This window comes from Phocoena sinus, chromosome 16 (genome assembly GCF_008692025.1).
Source record: "Phocoena sinus isolate mPhoSin1 chromosome 16, mPhoSin1.pri, whole genome shotgun sequence".
Classification (NCBI taxonomy): domain Eukaryota; kingdom Metazoa; phylum Chordata; class Mammalia; order Artiodactyla; family Phocoenidae; genus Phocoena; species Phocoena sinus.
Window position 1 is genome coordinate 37,126,510 of NC_045778.1, and position 25,527 is coordinate 37,152,036.

Consider the following 25,527-nt stretch of genomic DNA (forward strand, 5'->3'; position numbering starts at 1 on the left):
AGAAATCAGGACCGTATGTGGAATTGTCTCTCTAAAAAACTGATGGCCAAAATGGCATGGACTTAAGGAAGCACGTTAGTGGTTGTGGCGTGGGGAGGGGCAGGAACCACCAGCTGGAGACCCCTAACTCTGTTATGCTCCCAGCCTTTGAACCAACTGGGTGGTGGGCCTGGCCCTGCTAACCTCACAGTACTGCCCTGTTCCTCTAGGCACAGGGAGAGACCCTATAGAGGGGTGAAAGTCAGCAGGCGTTGTCCTACGGTAAACCTCCCAGCCTTTCTTTCCTTGGGAGGTGCTGCCGCCCCCTGGTGGCAGCATGCCTTCCCTGCAGGCCACTTCTCTTCAGAGAAGGGGTTTTACATGCCCTGCCTATATGTATAATTTTGTTTTTATTCTTTGTAGTAGAAGTCATGTGTGAGGTCTAAATATCATATAGTAAGATATGAAATCCATAGAATAAAACTTTTATTTTAAAAACAAATTATTCTCCAATGTGTTTTGATTTGTGCCGCGTCCTAGAAAAGAATTTTTGGAAAGCGATTTTGTTTTTGTTTTTGTTTTTTTTGCGGTACGCGGGCCTCTCACTGTTGTGGCCTCTCCCGTTGCGGAGCACAGGCTCCGGACGCGCAGGCTCAGCGGCCATGGCTCACGGGCCCAGCTGCTCCACGGCATGTGGGATCTTCCCAGACCGGGGCACGAACCCGTGTCCCCTGCATCGGCAGGCAGACTCTCAACCACTGCGCCACCAGGGAAGCCCAGGAAAGCGATTTTGAATGGGCGTTGGGGAGACAGTGCCTTCTGGAAGGAGGGCAGCCGTTCTTGTTCTTTAAATGTAACTTTTTCTTCCCCGGTCACCTTATGTTTTCCTGGAGCAGGAGACAGGAAGCCAGTAGCCTCTGATACCCTTGCTATTCTAAGCTGCTTGGATTAGGAGGCTATTTTCACTGCCAGCCACCCTGATCTGCAAGGTAGCAAGGAGGTCCTTAGGCAGCTAATCCTATAGAAACTAGGAAGTGTGAGTTGAGCGCTCTCCACTGGGGACCTTGGAGGCAGGTTTCTTTGCCCACAGCTGTGATTCGGGCTGTATCCTTTTTCTTTCGAAGTTGTATCCTTTCATTGCATTAAAGCTGTGTGGGTGGCCATGACCCTCACTGACACACAAATGGGGCCGTCTGCTTCGTGTTGGGCTGTTTGGCAGATGGAGGCACACAGGAAGCAGGAGGGTGAGTGAGATGGGAGAAGAGCTGGGTCAAGTCTCCAGTCCTACCCTCTGGTGCTCCAGCATGGTGCCTGAGAGCTGGGTCAAGTCTCCAGCAACGATCCTGATGGTGAAGGTCCAGCCTGTCTGTGGCTGGGGATACCCTGGGAAAGGGGGTGGACGGCCGGGTCCAGCCCCTCTCACAGCACATCAGTGGGTGCCTTGAGGGGTCCTCAAGCAGGGGGACATGGGAGAAGGTTGCATGGCAGAGCAGTGGCCCTGGCTACAGGCCGGAACACAGAAATGGGGCAGGAGGCTGTGGTGGGGATTTAGGTACCGAGCCAGGACCTCAGGACAAGGCAGGGGGGATGGACGGTGCAGTTCATTGTAAGAAAGCAAAGTCTGTGGCTGGTTGAAGTGGAAAAGGATATCTTGAGAGGAGCCAGGGCTGCACCCAGTGTTGGGTGGGCAAGCAGGGAGCCCAGGCTGAATAGTAGGCAGAAGCAAGGAGCTACTCGGCAGGACCTCAGCTGTGGTCAGGCAGGGGAACCGCCTCTGGAAGGTGCTGCTTCTGTCCCTGATAAGTCGGGGCACAGCCATGCTGCCCTGCACGCTGGACATCTGGTCATTGCTGCTACCAAGCTTCCCTGGGTCACTTGCTCCATAAAAAAAAAAATGTCCTGCATAGGGGCCTCTGGTTGGCCCAGGCAGGACCACATGTCCATACCCCACAGCCAGGGAGCTGGAAAAGTGAGCGTCCAGGACATCTGGTTTCATGGTGGGGGAATGGTTACAGCTGACATTGGCCAAGCACTAGATTAATCATTCAATCTACACAGCCCCAAAAGTGCTATTATCTCGTCCATCGCATGGTTGAGGAAACTGAGGCACAGAGATGTGAAGCAAGTTGCCCAGAGTCACACAGCCTGGAAGTGGCAGGGCTGGCCTTCCTATCTGGGCAGGCTCAAGCTGGAAACTGAGCTCCTAACCACCTCTCTGCTTCTGAGTAAGTCTGTTTCCCACACGTTCATATGGGGAGCAATTCTCTGAACATCCAAAGGGGGTGCAAATGCTGGTGACCTAAAGGAGGGCAAACATCCACTGTGTTAGGTGTGTGACCGCCAGTGAATAACTGATCCTGTCTAAGGCTCTGGGCGGAGCTGACTCTGGTGGAGGTGGTAACAATGGATGTCCATGTGGTGTGAAGCTCAGAAGAGAGATCTGTGTATGTCACCCACCCTAAACCGCTCCACCCCTTCCCCTGTTTAAGACCCACCAGGGTATTTGCCATCTGTAACCCCACAGTGCCTGTGGGACAGCTTAAACAAATTAAGCTGCAGGAAACAGCAGTGGTGCAAATCAAGGAAATCCAAAAGATGTGAAAGGAAAACCCATAAAAAAATGAACACGCGGGGCTTCCCTGGTGGCGCAGTGGTTGAGAGTCCACCTGCCGATGCAGGGGACATGGGTTCGTGCCCCGGTCCGGGAAGATCCCACATGCCGCGGAGCGGCTGGGCCCGTGAGCCATGGCCGCTGAGCCTGCGCATCCGGAGCCTGTGCTCCGCAGCGGGAGAGGCCACAGCAGTGAGAGGCCCGCGTACCACAAAAAAAAAAAAAAAAAAAAAAAGAACAACCACTAATGATCACTAAGGTATAGATAGTGAGTCAGTTATATAATTTATGTTATCTTCTTTATTATATTTTTGGAATAACGATGGCTGCATTTGAAAATAATGATATATGCTAATTACAAGGATTTAAGAAAAAGAGAAAGTATAAATAAGAAAGTTAAAACATCACCCCAAATGCTACCATCTAGAAGAAACCATCGTTTGATTTAGGTAATCATCTCATAGCTGTGTGTATATATATATATATATATGTATATTATATATATATACACACACATACATATATATGCATGTATATATATGTATGTATCTCTTTGTAGGTGTATGTGAGAGAGAGAGAAAGAGGGAGGAGAGAGAGTCCTAGAGTGTAAGCATATAATGTGGTCACACATTTGCCTGGGTAGCAGTAGGTTTAATGAAGAAAACTGTGAGATCACAGTATGTATGACAACTACTAAAATACGATCATGTCATGAATCTTACTTGAATTTAGCAGGAGGAAAAGGAGCTGGAGAGAAATCTTGCCTTCCATCAGGGCTTTCCAGTTTAGACAGGGTTGTTTTGAGGTGTTCTAGTGGAGAAACCCCTAGAGATGGTGGTGGCCCAGATTCCCCAGATCTCTGAGGTCTAGGGAGGGGGCTGATGAAGTCCAGGCCATGCCTGGTGCCCTGGGGAGTCGCCTGTGGCAGCTGCAGCCTGGACTCACCAGAGGGCCGGACAGGACAGGACCAGAACTTCATCCTCACCCCGGCAGTCCTGGAGCCTGGAGCTCTGGGAGCAGGGATTGTGCACTGGGATCTCCCTGCCCTCCTGGCCTCACCCCACCATGACTTTGGGCAGAGCCTCAGAGGTCTCTCATTTTTGGGTCCCTGTGACTCTAGCAGAGCAGAGTTGCATGGGCCCAGGGCACAAACCGGGGGCCTCTCATTCCTCCAGGTTACCCCTGGGCTCCAGGTCTCCTCCCAGGGCTGGCCCAACCCTGGGGGAGGTCTTGGGCTCTGCCTGTCTCAAACTGCTCACCCTGTTAGGAGTCAGCTTGGTCGCCAGAGCTGGCAGTGACAGGCTGCACTTGGACGAGCAGGGCAGGTCCCCAGACCACCACGCAGGGCCACTCTCCCCTCTGGTAGCAACGCTGCATGGCGGGATTCTGCGTGGCACCAGAGCTCACTTTTGGGTCCCTGGCAGAAGCAGGAGAACAAGGTCATGGGAGGAACGTGAAGGAAAGATAGACTTGCTGTGTAGAATTGGACTGGGAGGGTTTAGGGCAGAGAGGAGAGGGCTCTAAGTGAAACTGAACTTGTCTTCATGTGTCCGAGGGCTGACACTTGGAGGGAAACGTAGTTTTGCAGCTTCATAGGCATGTGTGTTCACTGTGCATCCACCGCCTGTGTCAGGTGCCATGCCAAGTGCTGGGCAGTAGGAGACGAGGATGCGTAGGACGGTTTCCACCCCTGAGGACTACACAGCATGGCGGGGACAGAAATGATCCCGGGGCAGAGTGGGAGAGGTACACTACTGGGGAAGATGCCCGTGCAGGGAGGACAGAATGGGGACAGTGTAGCGGGGGAGTGGGGCTCTGTCCCACATGGGGGCCACCAGCTGCAGGTGGTTGCTGTGTGCTAGACACGTGACATGTGCCAATGGAGATGTACTATAAGTGCGGGACACACACTGGATCTCAAAGACGTGGTGCAAAAGTATCTCATTCATGACAATTTTTATATTGAATACGCATTGAAATGATATTACTGTGAATATAGTGGGTTAAATGGAGTATACTATTAAAATTAATTTCACCTGCTTCTTTATACTTTCCTTAAAAATGTAAAGTGACACATGTGCCTGGCCTCCATGGCTCACGTTATGACGCTGTTGGACAGAGACGCTCTAGTTGACTGCATGAGGACCAGGGGTTGGTGATTAAGAAGCGTCGGTGGAGATAGATATGGGCTTCACTTCCCAGGAGGGGGTTGACTTTGAAGGGGGTGAGCTTCCTGTCCTGAGGTGTTCCAACAGAGAGGATGCTGGCAATTGGGAAGAGACCAGGTATATGAGCTCCAAGGGTATCTCTGATTCTCAAGCCTAACCAGAGGGCAGCAGGCCCCTTTGCTGCCCTTTGGGGGCCTCAGTCAGGACCTCATGCCTGGGTGCCCCTTGGATGTGTCCCAGAGGTCCCGGCCTTTTCTGGCTCTGACTACGGTGGCCCTTGCGGCGGCCCTGCAGGCGTGGGCTCCGCCTCGCCCTTAGCAGAGTGTGCTGGAGCATCTCCTTGGCTCTGGCGAGGGCTGCTTCTGCAGGGACAGCCACGTCAGGCACCACACCCACCCCTTCCCAGGAGCTGCCGTCTGCAGCCCCCACTGAGCGGGCAGTGGGGATGGTGATGTACAGGTCGGTGTCATCCACGTGGTAGGTTTGCGGCAGCTGGCAGCCCCCACTGGTCACCTCCCCGATGACCAGTGCCCGGCCCAGCCTCTTCAAGATGTAGGTAAATTCCTCTGCGGCGCCAGCTGTCAAACTGCTGGTCAGAATGACCATGCTCTTCTGGGAGCCGTAGCGTTCACCTGCAGGATATAAGGCCCTTCAAAATAGGGAGTCAAGTCTCCACCCTGGGCACCTGCCTTCTCCATACTGCTTAGACTCCAGAGAGGAGGGCCAGGGATTTAGTTCTGTGTCCTTGTGTCCACAGGCAAGTCACCCCACCTTTCTGAGCCCCAGTTTCTGCATCTGTAAAATGGGGATAAGGATGTGTGCCGGGTCCCGAGCATGCCAGTACTTGAGAGATTTTATCACCAGTGATGGGAAGAGGCTGGACTGACTTAGCCGAGAAAAGGGCTAACCTGACCAGACTCTCTTCACTTTGGACCCTCAGAAGAGCCAAGTTTATGACTTAATGACGACAGCCCTCTAGAACAGTGATGTCCAATAGAAAAGCAACATGAGCCCGAATGCAAGCCACATATGTCATTTCAAGTTTTCTAGAAGCCACGTTAAACAAAATGAATTTTAATACTGTTTTATCTAACTCAACAAATCCAAAATTTGTTCCTCTCAAAATGTCATCAATAAAATTATTGAGATATTTTACATTCTTTTTTTTCATAAAAAGTCCTCAAAATCTGGTGTGCACTGAACACTTTATGCATCTCTATCCATGTGTGGCATGTGGCTTCCGTACTGGACATCGCAATTCCAAGACCCCATGATCTGCAGATCTGTTTTTAACTGCTGGTCTTGAATGTCTATTTGAATTGAGAATTCATCTGGTCCTGATTTTTATTTACATTTTGCAATATTATTGAATGTATATCTTGGAAGATTCCCTCCAAATGCTTGTGTGATAAGGAAGTATGCAAATGAAAATTGCAGGGTGCTTTTCTGATCGGAGGAGGCACACCCCCCATTGGTTTCCCAGCCTCCTCTTTTCAGATGGATGGGCAGGTTCCTTGGTTTTGCAAGGTAGGCAAGGGAGATGGAGCAAGGCTATCCACCTGGGATGTGGCTGGAGAGCCGTGGCTCTGTGAAGCGCGGGGACTGTACTACTTCCTCCGGCCACTGCTCTGGCCTCAGGGCAGTTAACAGAAGCCCCATCAGAGTTATGAACTTCCTTTAGGTAGGTGTGCTGGCAAACTGCTGAGAGTTCAGGTGAGATGGAAAACCACTGGAAACGCCGTGGGATTTGGTGATGGCCTGAGGACCCTTCTAGCTTTACATTTGTCTTGCAGGCTGATGGTTGCTGTGGCAGGAATGGCAGGCATTTTGGTTTTAGACAAACCAGTGTTTGAGTTTGGGAGCTATCACTTATTAGCTGAGTGACCTTAGACAAGCTATTTGACCTAGTTGGGACTCATTTTTCTCATCTAGAAAGTAGGTATAATGGTACATGTTTTGCAGGGATTAAAGGTCTTATGTACAGAGTACATGGCATAGGACGGGGGCTTTATATTCTAGCTACAGTTACTTTTACCCGAACCCAAACTGTCTTTCCTTGATTTCCCAGAAGCTTCTAGAATGATAATAGGAAGGAAAGGCTTCTGTACCCACCTTCGAGCTGTGCGTGGGTCCAGAGCTCACTGACAGAGTCATTGGGCCGGTTGTAGATTTTGTCCAGCAGAATAGGTGGGCCTTCGTCGAAAAAGTAGGAGCATATGGCGGAGATGGAGGAGGTGGGACCACCGATGTTGAACCTGAGGGAAGGGAAATGTTGCCCACTGAGGGGCGGAGCCCACAGGGAAGCCCTCGGTGCCCCTCTGGGTGCCCTAATCCTTGCCCTGTGGAGGGTTCTAATTCCAGGCAGCCTCAATCTGGTGTCCTTTCTTCCTCCTACAGAATTCTTTGGTTGGCATTTCCCAGAGTACAAGATTCTTGAGAACCAGAGACTTTGTGGTCAAATTCATTTAGAAAATACTGCATAACTTACCCACCCCTTCTGTTCACACATTAATACATTATGTGATACATATTGTATATATTATATTAAAGGCCCTAAGTCCTACAGTCTGGAACTTGTTGATAAATTTCCCCAGCTTACTGACCGTGTACTTCTCCCATGCACCCATGCTGCCTGCACATTTTGAGAGCACTGTCTTCCCTAGTTTCATGCTTGATAATTTCACAGAACGCACTAGGTATCTTAGTTGAGGTGTCCTAACATGGCTCTTAGTGTGGTGAAGTGTTCAGAGTTGTGGAACTGCATTGGGGGTGAGGGATCCTGTGATCATTCCAGGCTATTTGGATTTGTCCTGCTGTGTGACCTCGCTGGGCCCCTGTCTCCTTATTTGTGAAACGAGGAATCCTGGGCTGGCAGTGTATTAGGAGTCTCTTCCAGTTGATGGTCTAGGATGGGTTCAGGGCCCATGACTTCTGCATCTGAACCTCCAAACCTTGGCTTGGAAGGATCTTTAAGCAAAGCACACCTGTGGGCTGGGTCTCCTCTTTAGAAAAATGTGGATGACATAGTTAAGCAGAAAGGGACTTAGCATGAAGGTCATTTGGATGGTCAATAGAGCGTTTGAAGAATAAAGTCATCAGAGGTGCCACAGGAGTCCCCAAGCTCAAGTTCTGTGTATACCCAAACCCAAGCCCTGGGAGATGGTTCATCTTCCAGGGAGGAGAGTCCGCCTCTGGGATCCAGTGCCACCTAGTGACGACTAGGAATCACAAGAGTTTTGCAAGCCAGAAGCCAGAGCTCCCTCTCAGTCAATCCAGCAGCTGGGGATGGGGGGTAGGGTGGCGGGGCTGGGGGAAAGTGTCCAATTCCCAGGGGAGCTGGCTCCCCCCTTCCCAGTGCCCATGGAAGGTGCCCAGGGCACGTCTGCTGATGGCCCCGGGAGTGACAAGAGGTCTGGTTACTGAAGGACATTCTTCTACCCATCCTTCCCCAGCTCTCGGAAGGAAACTCAACCTGTATGAGGCATACCTTCACAGAAGCCGATGAGAGGTCTAGCTGAAAGCATCCCCCCAACAATCATTTTGTAGTGTAAAGAGTTCTTTTTGCAACAATAGTGACTAAATCGCAAATTCTCTCTGGGCCACTGGCTTTATGATTCTCATGACCAGGGTTGTCCTGGGCTGATTTCGTGAGATGTGAGACACAAGCACAGGTGGAAGCCTAGCTGTCCCAAACACGGCTGATCATCAGAGCCACCTGGATGATGCCTGTTAACTATACGGATCACTGGACCTCACTCCTGGGGCTCTGGATTCAGCAGGGAGGGGTCCTGGAATCAGTGTGTTCAAGGTCACACTTCCCCTCTCTCCTCACTGAATCCTGTGACTAGGTAAGTGTGGGGACCACTGGATTAGCTCAGTGGTTCTCAGCCTTGGTCACCTGAGCTTAAAAAAACCAACAGTGGTGGGGCCCCACCTGGCTAATTAAACCAGAACCCCAGAATAGCTGGCCAGAGCCCTGAGAGCCAGGCGGGCTATTCCACTTGGGTTCTTGCCGGCGTCCCAAGGTCCTTTCATCCCTACTAGACTCATGGCTTTGACTGTCTTCCAGCAGCTGCCCCAGCCTCGCTGGGAACTGCTGAGCCCCGCCCACTGACCTCATGTCGACAATCAGGGCGTCCGTGTGTACAATCTTCTTCCAGACATGCTCCACCAGCAGCTCGGAGACCTGGGTGAGCAGCTCACAGTCCCCAAACATATCAAACCTCAAGTAGCCAACGTTGCCCTCAAGCACATTAGTGTGGAAGGAAAACTTGATCAAGTCTTCAAAGACTTCAGGGGAAGGGATCTGAAAGAGTGGGAGGTCGGCTCCATGTCAGGAGAGGAGAGATTTGAAAGCTCAAAATTTTTTTTTTAAGGTTCTGAGTATCTTTATTTCATTATTGACCATAGTACTTAAATGGACAATTAGCTCCGCTAAAGAAGAAAGTCCAGGTCAAACTCTCCCATAGCCATGTTTCCCTGTTATCCTGCCAAACCGTGCCCAGCATCCACACCTTGTCACTTCTGCCAGATACAGTGAAAGGTCAGATTTGAAAGTGGGTGCCACGGAGGTCCTTTATATCATGAGATATATTGAGCCCACGGGAAGGGAGCTAACATTTCCTAAGGAGGTTGTAGGTGCCAGGGCCTTTCCTGTTGGTATCCAGGTGGTTACATGAGTAGTGGGCCTGGGATATGAACCCCAATGAGTGGTCAGCAGCCTCCTTACAGGGAATGCTCATGGGTGCCAACCTCTCACCCTGGTGTCAGAGCTGAAAGGCCCAGGCATGGTCTCCACTCTGACTCCCCTGAGCTCCCCAGACACTTTTTGTCTCTGAGCTCATCGTCTAAAGACATCATCATCTGAAGACATGAACTACTGGGCCCTTGAGTCTTTACCAGGGATCTGGCCCTGTGCTGAGCATGTAGCATTTACTGTAGAGAAGACACTATTATCCCCATCTTTTTACTGAAAAAAATTGAAGCACAGAGTGATTAAGTAACTTGCCCAAGGGCACACAGCCAGTAAGTGGAAGAGCCAGAATATGAATCCACACCAGGTGACTGCAAACCAGGAACACCCCTGCTGACTAGGACACCCGGCCTCCAGGCCTTGTGCTGACCTCAGTCACAAGCCCTTTGGCCATGGGCCGCTCTCCTCTGTACCCCTCCGGGCCTCAGTTCCTCTTTTTGTAAAATGGGATAACAGTTTGGCAGTAGATGCTTTTGGTGCCCTTAGCCCTCTGATTTCAGCCACAGTTTGACGCAGGCTGACAGGGCTTTGCCTCTAGCATACCCTTGTTTTTTGCTCTCTACTTCAGGACCTTCTCCAAGCTGCCCCAGAATCTGAGAGCGTTCATGTCCCCAGGGGGACCTTCAGCTAACAGAGAGCGGGAGCCGTGGGGTCACGTCTGCAGAGGCATTCCTCACACTTCTCAGGGTGCTGTTGCAGTCTTCAGAGGCAACAGGCTCCATAATGCGCCCACACTTCCTGTCCCACTTTCCCTGCTTCCTCACTGCTGCTTCAGTGACCACCTCCCACATCAACTGACCGCACCTAAGCCCCTGTCTCAGGTCCTGGCTTCAAGGGAACCAGGACAAATGCTTCCCTGCCTACTTGTTGTGACTATGCAGTTATATCATAGATGATAAACACCATGGAGAGGTGTTGTAAAGGTGCTTTAGATCCAGCTCTTGCTGATGGGAGTGCTCGGTGAGTCCTGTGGTGTGCTTTGGCCCTTGATCGGGAGAACTTTTCCCTCATCTACCCCGGCAGCAAAACTCCTCAGCCTTGATTTACCTTTTCAGTGTTCCCCAGACCTGCAGTGCTGGCTTCAAATGTCTTGACCACACAGCCTGGCCCAGAATTTCCCCTTCAGTTGGCCCTTGTATCATGGTGCACGCCCACCCAGCGCAACTCCTTTGGGAGACAGTACTTGGCATTGCGGTAGGGGAGGAGAAGGCAGTCGGTGCCTAACCAAGCAGCCTCACTGCAGGGGTTGTCCAGGCTGTGCGTGGACACTCCTGCACCTGTCCCCAGGCTCCATGCTCTAGATCCAAGGCAACTGTGATGCCAGGACCTGTGCTGATTCCCTGTCTCCATCCCCCTGACTCATTCACACAAACTGCAAACCCCTGAGGCAAGCAGGTGATGTGGGTGCACACATACCCCCCATTTCCAGAATAGGAAATCACGGGGACCTCATGTGACTTATCAACCTCTTTCTCCAGCACTGACAATGGGAAGCCCTACAAACCCTTGCATTCTACCCAACCAAGAGTGAAGCTCCTTCTATACTAGCACTTTTCAAACTGAGCTCCTGTGGGTACCGATGTTCTACTGAGGTGCTTAGGGATCTCATGGGCATATGAGGGACTGGAGGACAGGGTGAGAGAGAGGAAAAGATGTGACTGGTGAAAAATTTAACATGAAAACACGTCTGGAAGCCGTTGCTTTGCACCCTGCACAGAGCCCTGGATGTGCGGACGGTTGGTTGACTCTCTCCTGGGACTGTGCTGGACCAAGTCTCCCTTGTAACTCACCTGCATGGGTACAATCCCAGGAATGCGGTCCTTGGCATCCTCAGGGATATGGGCTGTCTTCAGGTGTGGGTCCCCGGACAGCACCTGCAGGTCAGCCTCCAGCATCTCGGCCAGGGCAGCTTCTGAGGTCACCCTGGCATAGCGGCTCTGCAGACGGCTCAGTTTGGATGCCATCTTGGCTCCCAGCTCAGGGGAGGCGTAGTTATCTGCCACGAGCTTCCCGGCTGTCTGCAGCACAGTGGGCACCTTGGCACGCAGGGCCACTATGTCCTGGGCTGTGGAGAGGGCCACGCTCATGGGCACGGTGATGTCTGGCTCCACCCCAGCCAGGTCCCAGGCCTCACCGGTGCTGGCACTCAGGGCCATCTGCGTGGGCATGGAGGCATATAAGGGGCTGCTGCCCACCTGGTAGATGCCCACGGAGAGCGCCCCTCCAGCCGTGGGCTCCCCGATGATGGTGGCACGCTGCAGGTCCTGCATGGTGTGAGCGAAAGCCTCAGCCGCCGACCCGCTGGTGTGGCTCACCAGGATGTAGAGGTCCTTGTGGGAGCCGTAGCGCTGGCCTGCCACCTGGGGCAGGGTCCACACCTCTGTGACCCTCGACATGGCTCTGTCAAAGACGGAGTAGAGGTGCTGGCGGGGCTCTGCCTCGAAGAAGTAGGAGCAGAGCAGCGGCACGGCCGTGGAGTAGCTGCCAGGGTTGTAGCGCAGGTCGACCACCAGCGCGGGCGTGTCTACTAGCTTCTGCCATACCAGCTGTACCAGCTGCGGCCCGATGGCTTTCACCGTCTCCAGCTCAGCCATGGCGTCGAAACGCAGGTAGCCCAGCCGGCCCGGCAGCACCTCTGTCTTGAACAGGGCTTCGATGAGGTAGGAGAGCTCTTCTGGGGAGGGGACGATGGGAGGTGGTAGGGGCACTTCCTCAGCCACCATCTCGCCAGGGCTGTGGAACACCAGCAGACGGTGGTCTCCAGACATCTCCTGCAGGTCTGCCGTGAGCTGGGAGGCCAGTGACTCCAGGTCCACTGCTGTGCGGTAGGCCCCCTGGGCCAGCTTGGCTTGCAACACGGCGCCTGTCTGCCCCACGACCTCTGGCCGAGCATAGTGGGCCTCCAGCAGGTGCCCCGTGCCCTCCACCAGCTCCCCCAGGCTTCGGTGGAACTCCAGCACCTCCTGGGCTCTGTCCAGGGCTTCCTCAGCCAGTACGATGGCATCGGGGACCACGCCGCCCCCCAGCCAGCACTCGCCATGGTTGTCGATGAAGGTGAGCACGGGCACTGTGAGCGCCAGGCCGCCCTCGGGCGTCTCCAGCAGGGGCACCGTGTGCGTGTGCAGCAGGCTGCCCGCCGTGATCTCGCCCACCAGCGTGGCCCAGCCGAGCGACTGCATGAAGAAGGCCAGCTCCTCGGCTGCGGTGGCGGTACGGTGGCTGGTGAGCAGGTACACCCCGCGCTGGGTGCCGTATGGCTGGCCCAGCAGCTCGGTCTGGCTGAAGTGCTCCTGTGTGACATTGGTGCGCCGGTCGTAGGTGGTGAAGAGACGCACGGGGCCGGCGTCAGGTCCCTGGAAGTAGGAGAGCAGCAGGGGCACAGCGGAGGACGGCCCCCCAGGGTTCTGCCGCAGGTCCATGATGAGGTGCTCCGTGTCTTGCAGGGGCTCCCACACCTGGCGCAGGATGTACGGGGCCAGCACCCCCAGCACTGAGGCGTCGGCAAACCTGTCAAAGCGCAGGTAGCCCACGTTGCCCGGCAGCACGGACACCTGGAACACGGAGTCCACCAGGGCCCGCCGGGCAGCCTCGTCCTCGGGCACTTCTGAGACCATCTCCGGGGGGTCTTCAGCTTCATCCTCGGGCCCAGAAGAGGTTTCTCTGGACCTGACCACCTGCACCAGGAGCCTGGGGTCCTCAGACACGGCCTGCAGGCCGGCGTTGAGCTTAGTGACCAGGTCCTCCTCGGAGACCACCGAGGACAGGTCCATGTCGGCCAGGTGGTGCAGCAGGGCGGGCACACGGTCCACCAGCGTGTAGTATTCCCGCAGGGCCTCCTGCAGGCGCTGGATGACGCCCGGCAGGGCGCGGCGCAGCGTGAGGATGGCCAGGGCCTTCTCCAGCGCCTGCTCGGCCGGTGTCCCCACACAAGGCAGCACTCCGCTGCCCTCCCAAGTCTGGCTGCCTTTGCCCAGGGGCCCCAGGGACCTGGACACAGGCACGGTGAGAAAGAAGTCAGACTGGCCTATCCTCAGCTTCTGGAGGTCCAAGGCCCCCCCTACAGTCCGCTCGCCCACCACGATGGCCCTGCGCATTTGTTTGAGGATATAAGCGATGTCCTCAGCCACACCCCCCGTGCGACCACTGGTGAGGACCACCACATCTTTATTGGCACCGTAGTTGTCTCCTAGGACTTCGGGGAGGGTCCAGATCTCAGTGGTCGTATTAGAGGGGCGATCGTAGATGGTATCCACGTGCAGGACTGTGTTCCCTGGGTGCAGGTAGGAGATGACATAGGGGATGCCGGAAATGTGGCCCCCAGTGCAGTGACGGAGGTCCAGCACCAAGGCAGAGGTGCCCATGAGCTTCCTCCAGACGTTGGCCACCAGGAAGCTCCTCAGCTTGCTCATCACCTCCTGGCCCGGGATGTCGTCCACCCGCAGGTAGCCCACATTGCCTTCCAGAACCTCATGGCGGAAGCCATTCTGCAGCCCCGCAATGAGCTCCTCTAGCGTGAGGTTCATGAGTGCTGGGGCTTGCCGGGGAGCCTCGAGGGTGCTGGGCTCATAGGAGATGACCAGGCGAGGGTCGTTCAAGGAGCTCTGCACGCCAGCTGTCAGCACGTGGGCCAGAGTCTGAGGGTCTGAGATGGCCAGGATCTCACGACTCTTGATGGCCTGCTCGATGGCTTCCTGCATCCCCATCAGGTTCTCTGGGAAGCAGTAGTTATCCAGGAGGACCTTGGCCATGTCCAGTACCAGGCTCGGCTGGAATAGGTGTGTGGGGTCAGCCAGGCTGCAGAGCAGCACGGGCAGGAGCAGGGCCCATTTTCTTGACATGAGGATCCAGAGGGAGGGCTGGCTCCTGCAAAAAAGCTCTCTCGACACCGTGCGCCAGGCAACAGCACTGCCCTGCGTGGCTGCCTTTCTCCCGCGTCCTTCTCAGCCAGCGGACAGAAGGTCTGGGGCTAAACACGGGAGTTGGGGTGCAGCTTCCAGCTCCGGTAAGCCTTTAATCCTGTCTAATTCAAGCGCGTCAGCCCTGGGGACTGGGGAGAAGCGGCGGAAGTGGTTTGACTCAGAAGGTATGTGGGGTCTCATCTTGATGCGCCACCTCTGGTAGACTAACGTGAATAACTACCGTTTAAGTTCCTGCCACGTGCCACGCACTGTGTTCCATGCTTTACAGGCTGACAGTCTCCACCATGCAAAGCAGAGTTATTAACCTGCAAGTAAATAGCATTTCCCCACTGCACCGGGCGACACACCCCTCTGGAATTAGGGAGAACTTGGGGGCCTGGTACTGCCACCCTTTACTCTGTGGCCTTAGGGAAGTATCTTACTTATTGTGTAGATTAAGTGACAAAATATGGGTAAGGCACTTGACAGCATCAGGGAAAAAGGAAGCACTCAATTACTGATAAGTTCTCTGTGTCAGATAGTTGCTCTGTTTTGTAGCTGAAGAAACAGAGTTCAGTAGCTAACGGAAGCCCACCATCCTAGGTGGGGGGATATGAGGGCAGCCAGTAGAAGCCTGTGGGGTCACCATCACTTAGACGGCGCCAAGGTTGAGTCTGAGGCTCCATCTACTTCACGGCTTGAAGTTTATTCCCCCGTCTTGCTAATGCATCCAGGGAAGCGAAGTGGTTCCCCCCAACAGCTTTCAGATGATAGGAGTGAAATGTCTGAACTGCATTGTGGGGCATGATGAACGGGATTGGTGATTCCAGGGCAGATGAAGTTAGCGCTGAGATCTAACAAGCATCCATTATCCTGGCTAAAGAAGACCCTCGCTGGTTGAGGGCTCGGCCCCTGGCCCACTGCTTGCAAGGAGAACTGAGTTGGAGGACTTAGGTCTCTGTGGTCCAGACCCCACAGGTTTCCAGATCATCAGTCCCCAGAGAACTGCTGGACGCCCGCTCCTTCGCATAGAAGTGATGTGGGTCCAGCTGGTGACTGATTTGGCACAGATTTCCAAGAATACCTACCACGGAACCTAGACCCTCGAACCTCTGCTTTGTCTTCCCATCCCTCTGGGAGTGGGCATTGCCCTCACTTAACAGATGAGACAGCTATGGCTCAGAGTGTGGTCACATAGCCAGGGACGAGCGCTGGGAGAGCCGCCTGGCTGCACTCTTTTCCCTTCGCCCCGTTACCGCCAGTGCACCCTCCTGGGACCGGGTGGCCACAGGCAGGCGTGCACGTGTGCCTCAGCCGGCAGCCGGAGGAGGTGGTCTTGGGGCCGGGGGACCCTCTCAGCACGCTCGAGAGCCACAATCCGCTCCCTGGAAATCATTATCTGAGGATGTTTACCAAGTGGTTGATGAAGGCCAAAGAGGTCAATTAGCTAAAACAAACATATTCTTAGCTCATTAGGATTTGTTTAATGCCCAAGTGACATATGGTCACATCACTCCACCGTGTGCAGCCAATCAAGTGAGACTGATTTATTATAATAATAAGGCCTCCTTAGTCCCCACTGGGAAGGCTGAGCCCTCTGCTCCACCGCCGCTTGGGGAATCACAACTCGGAACATGCCAGCCTCATCCTCTGAGGGCACTTTTCCATCATCGCTTGAGCCCAGGCAAAGCCTCTGGACCAGGAAAGGTGCAGATGAAGATGAGCAGGAATAAGTATCTCTCTGGGGAAAGTGTTTCCCCTGGACTCATTAAAATGCAGCCTCAGGATGCGATGCCTGGAGCTGGTGTGGGGCTTTGATTTCTGCGGACGGCCCAGAGCCTCAGGGAGGACTGGGGTCTGTTGCAAGTCCCTGAGGTGCCCAGGTTAGTGCCTGCAAGGGGAGATGATGTGTCCTCCTGTGGGTGTGGCCTGAGGCCAGTGGGAGGAGATTCTGTCCCCAGAGTTCCCCAAACTCTCCAGGAGGAAGGGGTGTCCTGGCCCCCAGATGAAGGGGGCATAAGCAGGTGGCAGCTGTCTAAGGTGAGCACGTTCTGGGCAAGTCCCATTGCGGGAGCCAGGAGGAGCTTCCACGCAGCCTCGGCCAGCTGTCGGCCCAGGGGCTACAGAGAGTCCCATTGCGATCTTGCGGGTTGAATTTGGAGTTGGGATGCAGTCAAAGCCCCTGCCTCCCCCTCACTTGTACAGGCAGCCATGTGGGCAGAGGTGCTAAGAGCACGGGCTCAGGAGCCGCCCCCAAACCCTACTGCTTTCTAAAGTACAGACCCAGATTAAGTGACATGACTGCTCTGTACCTTGGCTTCCTCAAAAGGGAAACAGGATAAGAAGAGCCTCACAGTATCGTCGTGACAGTGTCAGTAGGTATGCTGAAGAAGCTGAGGTCACAGTAGCAGCTGATGAGTGGCGGACAGCCTGTGATCAGAGCTCCCCAGTGGGGTTGGGCAGAGGTAACCCAAGAGGCAGGGGTTGTCTTAGGGACCCTGGGGGTACCAAGTGCTTCTGAAGACCCAAACCTTCCATGGGCTTCTGCGTATCTGGAGAGTCTGTACACCTGAGAAAGGCCCTGACACAGTGTTCACTCCAGAGCACACTCCAGGGAGATTAAAAGGGGGACAGTGGCACAGATGGTGTGCTACTGGGAGTCAAATGGAGCACACCTGGAGCCTGGGCAATCCCAGAAAAAGTTAATCTCCTGCTACATTACGGATTCCTTTTTTTCAGTGGTCAGAGGCCTTGTCTGTCTGGTTATTTATCCATTCATCTTCCTATCTATCTATCTACATACCTACCTATCTATTGTTTTATGTTAGTTTTCCCCTCAGTGTTCATTATGGTCATTTTCAAGCGGCACAGCAAATATCCATGACCTATTCACCTAGATTCCACCATTGACATTTTATTACCCTTCCTTTCTCTCACCTCTGTCTCTCTGGTCCTCTCTCTAACCCTCAAGCCAACATATTTTGGGATGTATTTCAAAGCAAGTTGAATCTTGACTTTATTTTATTTTAATCCTTTTTCTTTTTACTTTTCTAAAAATAAAAGTAAAACATACTCATATTTGCAAGTTGAATAATTCATAAACGTATGAACAGTCTTCTCCCAAAGCCTTTCTAATCCAGCCAATAATAACAGTTTAATGTGTAGCTGTCCTCACTTCACTTTTCTCTGTGTTCATATGTGGAAGCACATATGTAGGAGATCTATCTGTCTGTCCATCCATGGATCTGCCCATCTATGATGCTCGTCCATCCGTCCATCTACCTAGTGTCACCTCATAATAGCACGCAGGATAATTTGCATTTTGTTTTACTCACTTAAGCATACAGCAGAAACAACCTTCCAAGTTGAAGCATAAAGTTTGTTCTTTTAATGGCTGCATAATTGTCCTTGACAATTTACTGATCTGTTTCCCTAGCAAAAGATACTTTAAGTTGTTTCTGTTTTTGCTTCCATAAACAATACTGTGATAAGTGTTCTCAAATACATGTTCTTAGGACTAGTACTTCTTGCTTCTGTAGAAAAATTTCCAAACCTGGGCTTGCTGAATCAAATGGTTGGACACTTGTTTATTTTTTTTTCTTTATTATATTTTCAGTAACTTTAAAATTATATAATAGATGTGTATTTTTTCTTTTTTTTTTTTTACTTTATTTATGTACGATTGACATACAATAAACTGCCCATCTTTGAAATGTACAATTTGGTGAGTTTGTATCTTGCCCTCATCCTCAAATTTTCCTCATGCCCCTTTGTTATCCGTTCCCTTGCGTCTCTATCTCCAGGCGAACACTGACAAACAGCTGTTGAGTGTACCATTGGGTCACTTATTTTATCGCTGAGTAGTATTCCATTGTATAGATATACCACAATTTATTATCCACTCACGTGTTGATAGAACTGCAGTTTGCTTCCAGAGCGTACCTATTACAAATACAGCTGCTGTGAATATTTGAGTATAAGTTTCTGCGTGGATGTATGTTTTTATTTTCACTAGGACAAGAATGCATGTTTAACATTTTAAGGAACAACCTAAATGTTTTCCAAACTTGAAATTTCTATCAGCAACATATGAGACTTTCAATTCCCCCACATTAATGCCAACAATTTGTATGCATGGTTAGACTTTAAATTTTTGACTATTATAACGGGTATATAGTACATTCTCATTGTGATTTTAATTGGGACTTCCTTGATGACTAATTGTGTTGAGCATCTGTTTGTATATTTATTGACCATTTGTATATATTCTGTAGTAAAATCTCTGTTTAAACCTTTTTCCCATTTGTAGGGGGTAGGGAGAGGAGGCTGTTTTTTGCCTTACTATTGATCAAGTAAGAATTATTTGTACATTTTAGATAGGAGTCGTTTGCCTAATGTATGTATTGCAAATATTTTTTCGCAATCTGTGGCTTGTCTTTTCATGTCCTTAACAGTGTCTTTTGAAGATTAAAAGTTCTTGATGAATTCCAATTTATCATTTTTTTCTTTTATGATTCATATTCTTGGTGCTATATCTAAGAAATCTTTGCCTATTCCAAGGTCACCAAGCTTTTCTTTAATATTTTGTTCTAGAAGTTCCATAGTTTTAGTTTTTACATTTCTAATCCATTTTGAGTTAATTTTTGTGTATGTGTATATTTATTTTATTGTACGAGGAAGGGGTCAAGATTTTCTTTTTCCATATCAATATCCAGTTGCCAACACTAGTTGTTGAAAAAACTTTCCTGTCCCATTGAATTGCCTTGGCATTAGGTCAAAAAGTGATTAACCACATTAATTGAGTGGGTCTATTTCTGTACTCTCTGTTCTGCTGTATTCTGTCTGTTTTTTCACCAATACCACACTATTTTGGTTACTATAGTTTATAGTATGTCTTGAAATCATGTAGTGTAATCCCTCGAACTTTGTTATTCTTCATCAAAATCATTATCCTTTGGATTTATATGGATTTATCTAAAGCCATGTACATTTCAGATACCAATAATTGATTTTAGAATCAGACAATTGATTTGGATTGAATTGAAACTATAGATCAGTTAGGGGACAATTGACATCTTAACAATACTGAGTCTTCCAATCTTTGAAAATGGTATAACTCCATTTATTTATGTCTTCATTGATTTATCAGTGTTGTATGGTTTCAGTATATAAATTATGTAAATATTTTGTTAGTTTTATTGTTTTTGTTCCCAAAAATATTTTTATTTATTAAAAGACACTGGTATTTAACTACAGAATGGGAGAAAATATTTGAAAATCATTTATCTGATAAGGGTCTAGTATCTAGAACATATAAAGAACACTTACAACTCAACAATAAAAAGGCAAATAACCTAACTTTTATTTATTTATTTGTTTTTAATTTTTTTGAACATCTTTATTGGAGTATAATTGCTTTACAATGGTGTGTTAGTTTCTGCTTTATAACCAAGTGAATCAGCTATACATATATCCCCATATCTCTTCCCTCTTGTGTCTCCCTCCCTCCCACCCTCCCTATCCCACCCCTCCAGGTGGTCACAAGCACCGAGCTGATCACCCTGTGCTATGCGGCTGCTTCCCACTAGATATCTATTCTACATTTTGTAGTGTATATACGTCCATGCCACTCTCTCACTTCGTCCCAGCTTACCGTTCCCCTTCCCCGTGTCCTTAAGTCCATTCTCTAGTAGGTCTGCGTCTTTATTCCCATCCTGCCCCTAGGTTCTTCATGACCATTTTGTTTTTTGTTTCTTTTAGATTTTAGATTTATATATGTGTGAGCATACAGTATTTGTTTTTCTCTTTCTGATTTACTTCACTCTGTATGACAGACTCTAGGTCCATCCACCTCACTACAAATAACTCAATTTCGTTTCTTTTTATGGCTGAGTAATATTCCATTGTATACATGTGCCACATCTTCTTTATCCATTCATATGTCAATGGACACTTAGGTTGCTTCCATGTCCTGGCTATTGTAAACAGAGCTGCAATGAACATTGTGGTACATGACTGTTTTTGAATTATGGTTTTCTCAGGGTATATGCCCAGTAGTGGGATTGCTGGGTTGTGTGGTAGTTCTATTTTTAGTTTTTTAAGGAACCTCCAAACTGTTCTCCATAGTGGCTGTATCAATTTACATTCCCACCAGCAGTGCAAGAGGGCTCCCTTTTCTCCACACCCTCTCTAGCATTTATTATTTGTAGATTTTTTGATGATGGCCATTCTGACTGGTGTGAGATGATATCTCATTGTAGTTTTGATTTGCATTTCTCTGATGATTAATGATGTTGAGCATTCTTTCATGTGTTTGTTGGCAATCTGTATATCTTCTTTGGAGAAATGTCTATTTAGGTCTTCTGCCCATTTTTGGACTGGGTTGTTTGTTTTTTTGATATTGAGCTGCACGAGCTGCTTATAAATTTTGGAGATTAATCCTTTGTCAGTTGCTTCATTTGCAAATATTTTCTCCCATTCAGTATTTTGTTAGTTTTATACTTAAGTATTTCTCATTATTTTCAGGTGCTATTGTAAATGATATGTTTTTCTTACAATTGTAATTTCTAGTTATTCATTGTGTATTAATCTTATATTCTGCAACCTTGTTAAACTCATTTATTCATCCACTATGTTTTTAATAGATTCCTTAGAGTTTTCTAGAGGAGTATTCATATTGTATTTCTTTCTCTCCCATCTACAGACTTCATTTCTTATCCTTGCCTTACTGCACTCCTTAGGACCTCTGGGGTCTTGATCCTGATCTTAGGGGGAAACAATTCAGTCTTTCATCATCAGTGTGATGTTAACTATATATTTGTTTTTTGTTTTCTTTGATAGATGCTCTTTATCAGTTTAAGAAAATTCTCTTATATTCCTAGTATTTAAGAATTAAAAAGAAAATCATGAACAGATGTTAAATATTTTAAATGCATCTTTTGAGATGACCATGTTTTTTCCTCTTTAGTTTGTTAATATGGTTGATTACATCTATTGGTTTTCTAATATTTAACCAGTCTCATTTGTGGGATAAATTTCTCTTGGTCATTATGTATTATCCTATTATATGTTGTTGGATTCAATTTACTGGTGTTTTTTTGAGGATTTTTGCATGCTCATGAGGGATATCCATATGTAGTCTTTTCTTTTGGCTTTGCTTTCAAGGTAGTTCTGACCTCATAAAATGAGTTGGAAAGGATTTTTTCTCTTCCTATTCCTTAAGTTTTTCTATTTTATGGGACAGTTCATGTAGAATCGATACTATTTTAATTATTTGAAGAGCTAAGAAGTACTGCTCTAGGCAAGGAAGGGCTGGTTCTGTTTATTCCTTATTCCCACTTCCCAACAAAGCATGTTTACAGTTTTGTGCCACGAAAGGAAAACAATAACTGAAGTCCCAGAATAAAGATCATTCCAGCTGTTAATCACTCACATAAGAGGTGTTCAGAGCCCCCAGATAACATCATTTGTCTGATGCAGAAGAGACCTAGGGTAACTGTGGGTGCAGCTCCCACTGGCACCTCCAGGGGGCGCTGTGTGCCAGACAATGAGCCGGGCGGGGCGGGGCGGGGGTGGTGCTTTGAACTGAGATCAGTTCTGAGGTGTGTCTGGCGCTCTGAGTAGTGACCAAGGTCCTAACGGCAGTGGGAACATCACCCACATGCTTTCTCTGCAGGGGGTAAACCTCTATGAAGTGGGTGGCTGCCTTGACTCTTCCCTGCATCAAACATTTTCTGTGCAGTGAGGACAGAAATTCAAGTTTACAGACAATGAAAGTTGTGGCCAGAACCAGCCTAAAGACAAAGCACAGGAGTGCAGGGCCTAAAGAGGTTCTGGGAACGCATGCTTTTTACAAATAAATGAGATTTATTTTTTATTTTATTTATTTATATATTTTTTGCGGTACGCAGGCCTCTCACTGTTGTGGCCTCTCCCGTTGCAGAGCACAGGCTCCGGACGCGCAGGCTCAGTGGCCGTGGCTCACAGGCCCAGCCACTCCGCGGCATGTGGGATCTTCCCGGACCGGGGCACGAACCCGTGTCCCCTGCATCGGCAGGCGGACTCTCAACTACTGCGCCACCAGGGAAGCCCTGAGATTTATTTTAAATTAAAACTGGAGAGAATTTATACCTAAGCAGTCATTTTTACCAGAGACGTAAAACTATAAGAATAGTAAACAAGGGTCAAGTAGGTTTCCTGCTGCCCCAAGTCTGCAAGGTCTCGTGCAGTAAGTATTTGTTCACGGGTGATGCCTTCATTTATAGGTCTTGTTCACATCCTGCTTCTAAGGTGATTTCTCCTAAACCATCCTTCCTCCTATTTTATGGGTGAGGAAGCTGGGGCTTGGGGAGGTTACAGAACATGCCCAAGATCACAGAGCTGAGGAGCAGTGGATTGGCCGAAGGAAGGGAGGACATTGCCACCCTCCCTTACCTGGGCTTTGGTTCCTCTCTCTGTGTCGAAACCCCAGGCATGGACCTGTGGTGAGAGGCGGGGTTGGGGACATGAGTAGGGCCTAGATCCCCTATGGCTTTAGTAACCCCAGCAATGCCATGTCTCTGTGACTCCAGGGAAGATAGTCTGCTGGATGCTGATGTGAAGCCTGAACCCAGAACATCTCCCCCCATCCCATGGGAATCCACAGGATAAGACGGATAAGATGGGAGTGGTGGAATGGTGAATGGAACACAACTTTGGAAATCTAAGAGCAGGTCCACCAGGAGGCCTTGGAACAGGTCGTGGGGCAGACCCTGGAAGGCCTGGGGCTCTGCTCAGGCCACTGGGCTCAGCTGTCATCAACATTTGATGTCCCCTTGAGCATCTACCCTCCAGGAGGGCCGTCTCCTGCTCTCTCCTTTTCATTCCTCTCTCTCTCTCTTTCTCTCTCTCTCTCCCCTCTTTCTCTTTCTCTCTCTCCAGGCACTAAGAAAAGTCTCCCTTTTCCTGTGCCAGCTCTTTTCTGGAAGACCAGGGAGCTAGCACCCCTCATACCATAGTTCTTCCAGCTTTCCCTCTCAATGGTGCTCTTTGGCCTGGTGTACCTGTAGTCCTCTCTGTCCAGTTGTGTTGCCTGGGGTGGCCTCACCCTGTGTCTGGGGTCATCGGTACATTGCTGGTGAGCAGGGCCTGCGCTCCAGATGCTGACCTCACTTTTCCCCCATGACTTAGCCGTTCTTCTTGCATTTCTTTCTCCAGGTTTATCAGACACGTCTGTATATGTGTGAACCCCAATAATTAAGAGGCATCAGGATTTTCTCCATGAGACCCCTGGGTCCAGGCAAATCAAGGAAGTAGAGAGTTGTCTTTGCAGTTCCCAGATGTCTGGCTACATTTCAGGTTTGGGTGCCCAGCACATGGAGGACCTCTGGTGCATGTGCATGGAGAGGGCACATGTAGGCAGAGGTGACTCTTGCTTCCAACCCAGGTAGAGGTAGGAAGGCCGAAGATACTGGAAGAGAATGGGAAAAAAATGAAGAGAGGGAAATAAAAAAAGATAATGAGGAAAGAAATGAAGATTCAGAGTGAAAGAGTGTAATAAAAGGTAATAGTGTAGCTCTAATGTTTTTCCAAATATTACTCAGAAAGAGAAACAAGAACCTACATGAACTTTTCCAAAGTACCTGGGAAGCATTTGCATGTCATTTTGGGGGTGATAAGCAAGGACCTCAAGACTCAGTGACCATTGATGTGACCATGAACCAGTGAGTGACCTGGTCAGGACCTGAGCCCAGGCCAGGCAACCCCACACCCGGTGCTCTTCCAGCCACCCTGCTGTTCCCAACTGTCCTCTGCTATTGGCCCCTGAGCTGTCCCTGACTATGGACACCATATAACCTGTCATCCAAACAGAGGCCCTAATTTCAATTATACATGGACAACACATGTTAACCAGGACCATCCCAGGCAAATCAGGGCGATGGTCACTGAGCCAGAGGAAGAAGTTGGCCAAGCACTGCCCAGTAGGAACATGGTCCAGGCGAAGGAAGGACAGTCGGGCACTGATGTGGATGACCTGGAAGGCACTGGAGGTGCGGCCCCAAATGGCCTCCCGAATGCAAGTGTGATACTGGGGTCCTGAGAGGGCCACGAAGCTCACATATTCACTGTCCAGCTCCTTAGCCCCCATCAAGGCGGCTCGGGTGTCGGGCTCTCTGGGAGGAAGGGAACCCTCATCCAGAACAGAAGCTCACGGGAGAGAGCCTCAGAGGAGCAGCCGTTTGCTGTAGGCCCAGAGACATCTTTCTGAGGACCGGAGTCGTCTGCTGATGAAAAGGGTTCCCTCGGGGAGGGGTGCTCGTCCCAGTGAGAGGTGTCAGGGAAGCTGAGAAAACGGTGTGAGATTTCTACCTGAGTTAGATGATCTGATCTGAAAAGGAAAGAAGTTCCAAAAGGTTTATTCAGTCTCACGGAAGCCATCTGTGTGCCACCAGTGCTGCCTGTCTAGTGTACAGTCTCTGGCCTCCTCTTCAAGGCGCATCTGGGAAAAGTGGGACCCCCTCTGTATCAGGCTGCTCCCATGGGAGCTGACGTATAGATGGAATGGACCAGCCTTTGAGAGCCAAACAGTGTTGCTGCCTTTGGTCACAGACCAGAGAAGCCCCTGGGCCCCCTCGGCGTGGGCCAGGGAGGAGGGGCCGGGCTGGTCCTTTCACTCAGACCCCGGGGAAGCTCTCAGCACCCAAGCTCCAACACCCTGTTCTACAGGATCTTGTCAGTGTCTGGGCCTGAAGCAGCCTCCAGGGTGTCCCTGGGACTCGGGAAACCAAGATGCCACCCCCACACAAGCATCTAGAACCAGCTGCATCGTTTGCGGGGCCAGGCACAGAACGAAAATATGGATCCCTTGTTTAAAATTTATTATGAATTTCGAGATGGCAAGAGCAGAACATGACACCAAGCGGCCCTGTGGGACTGCCACTTCATATCCGTGATCATCACCCTGAGAGGGTAAAAATGAGAACGCTTCAGGACACACTACAAATGCAGCATTGACTGTGGCAGTCATTAGTCATTAGTCATTAGGGCTGATTGGCCGTGTAACAGAGTGTCCAGAGGATGGCACTGTTAGATTTCATTCTCTGGCTGGGGCTGGACAAGCTTTGGAGGGTCTGGTGGAAA

The 25,527-nt window shown here is 50.1% G+C and overlaps 1 protein-coding gene across 1 annotated transcript; it reads right to left on the minus strand.

The window, feature by feature from the left end:
* Window positions 1–4,911: 4,911 nt before the first annotated feature.
* On the minus strand, window positions 4,912–14,473 carry RBP3 (retinol binding protein 3). Its single transcript, XM_032608931.1, has 4 exons — window positions 11,302–14,473; window positions 8,874–9,064; window positions 6,871–7,013; window positions 4,912–5,390 (listed from the first exon to the last, which is right to left on the minus strand). Exons 1-4 carry the CDS (start codon window positions 14,347–14,349, stop codon window positions 4,912–4,914), a joined length of 3,861 nt encoding a protein of 1,286 aa, XP_032464822.1. The 5' UTR covers window positions 14,350–14,473.
* Window positions 14,474–25,527: the final 11,054 nt, after the last annotated feature.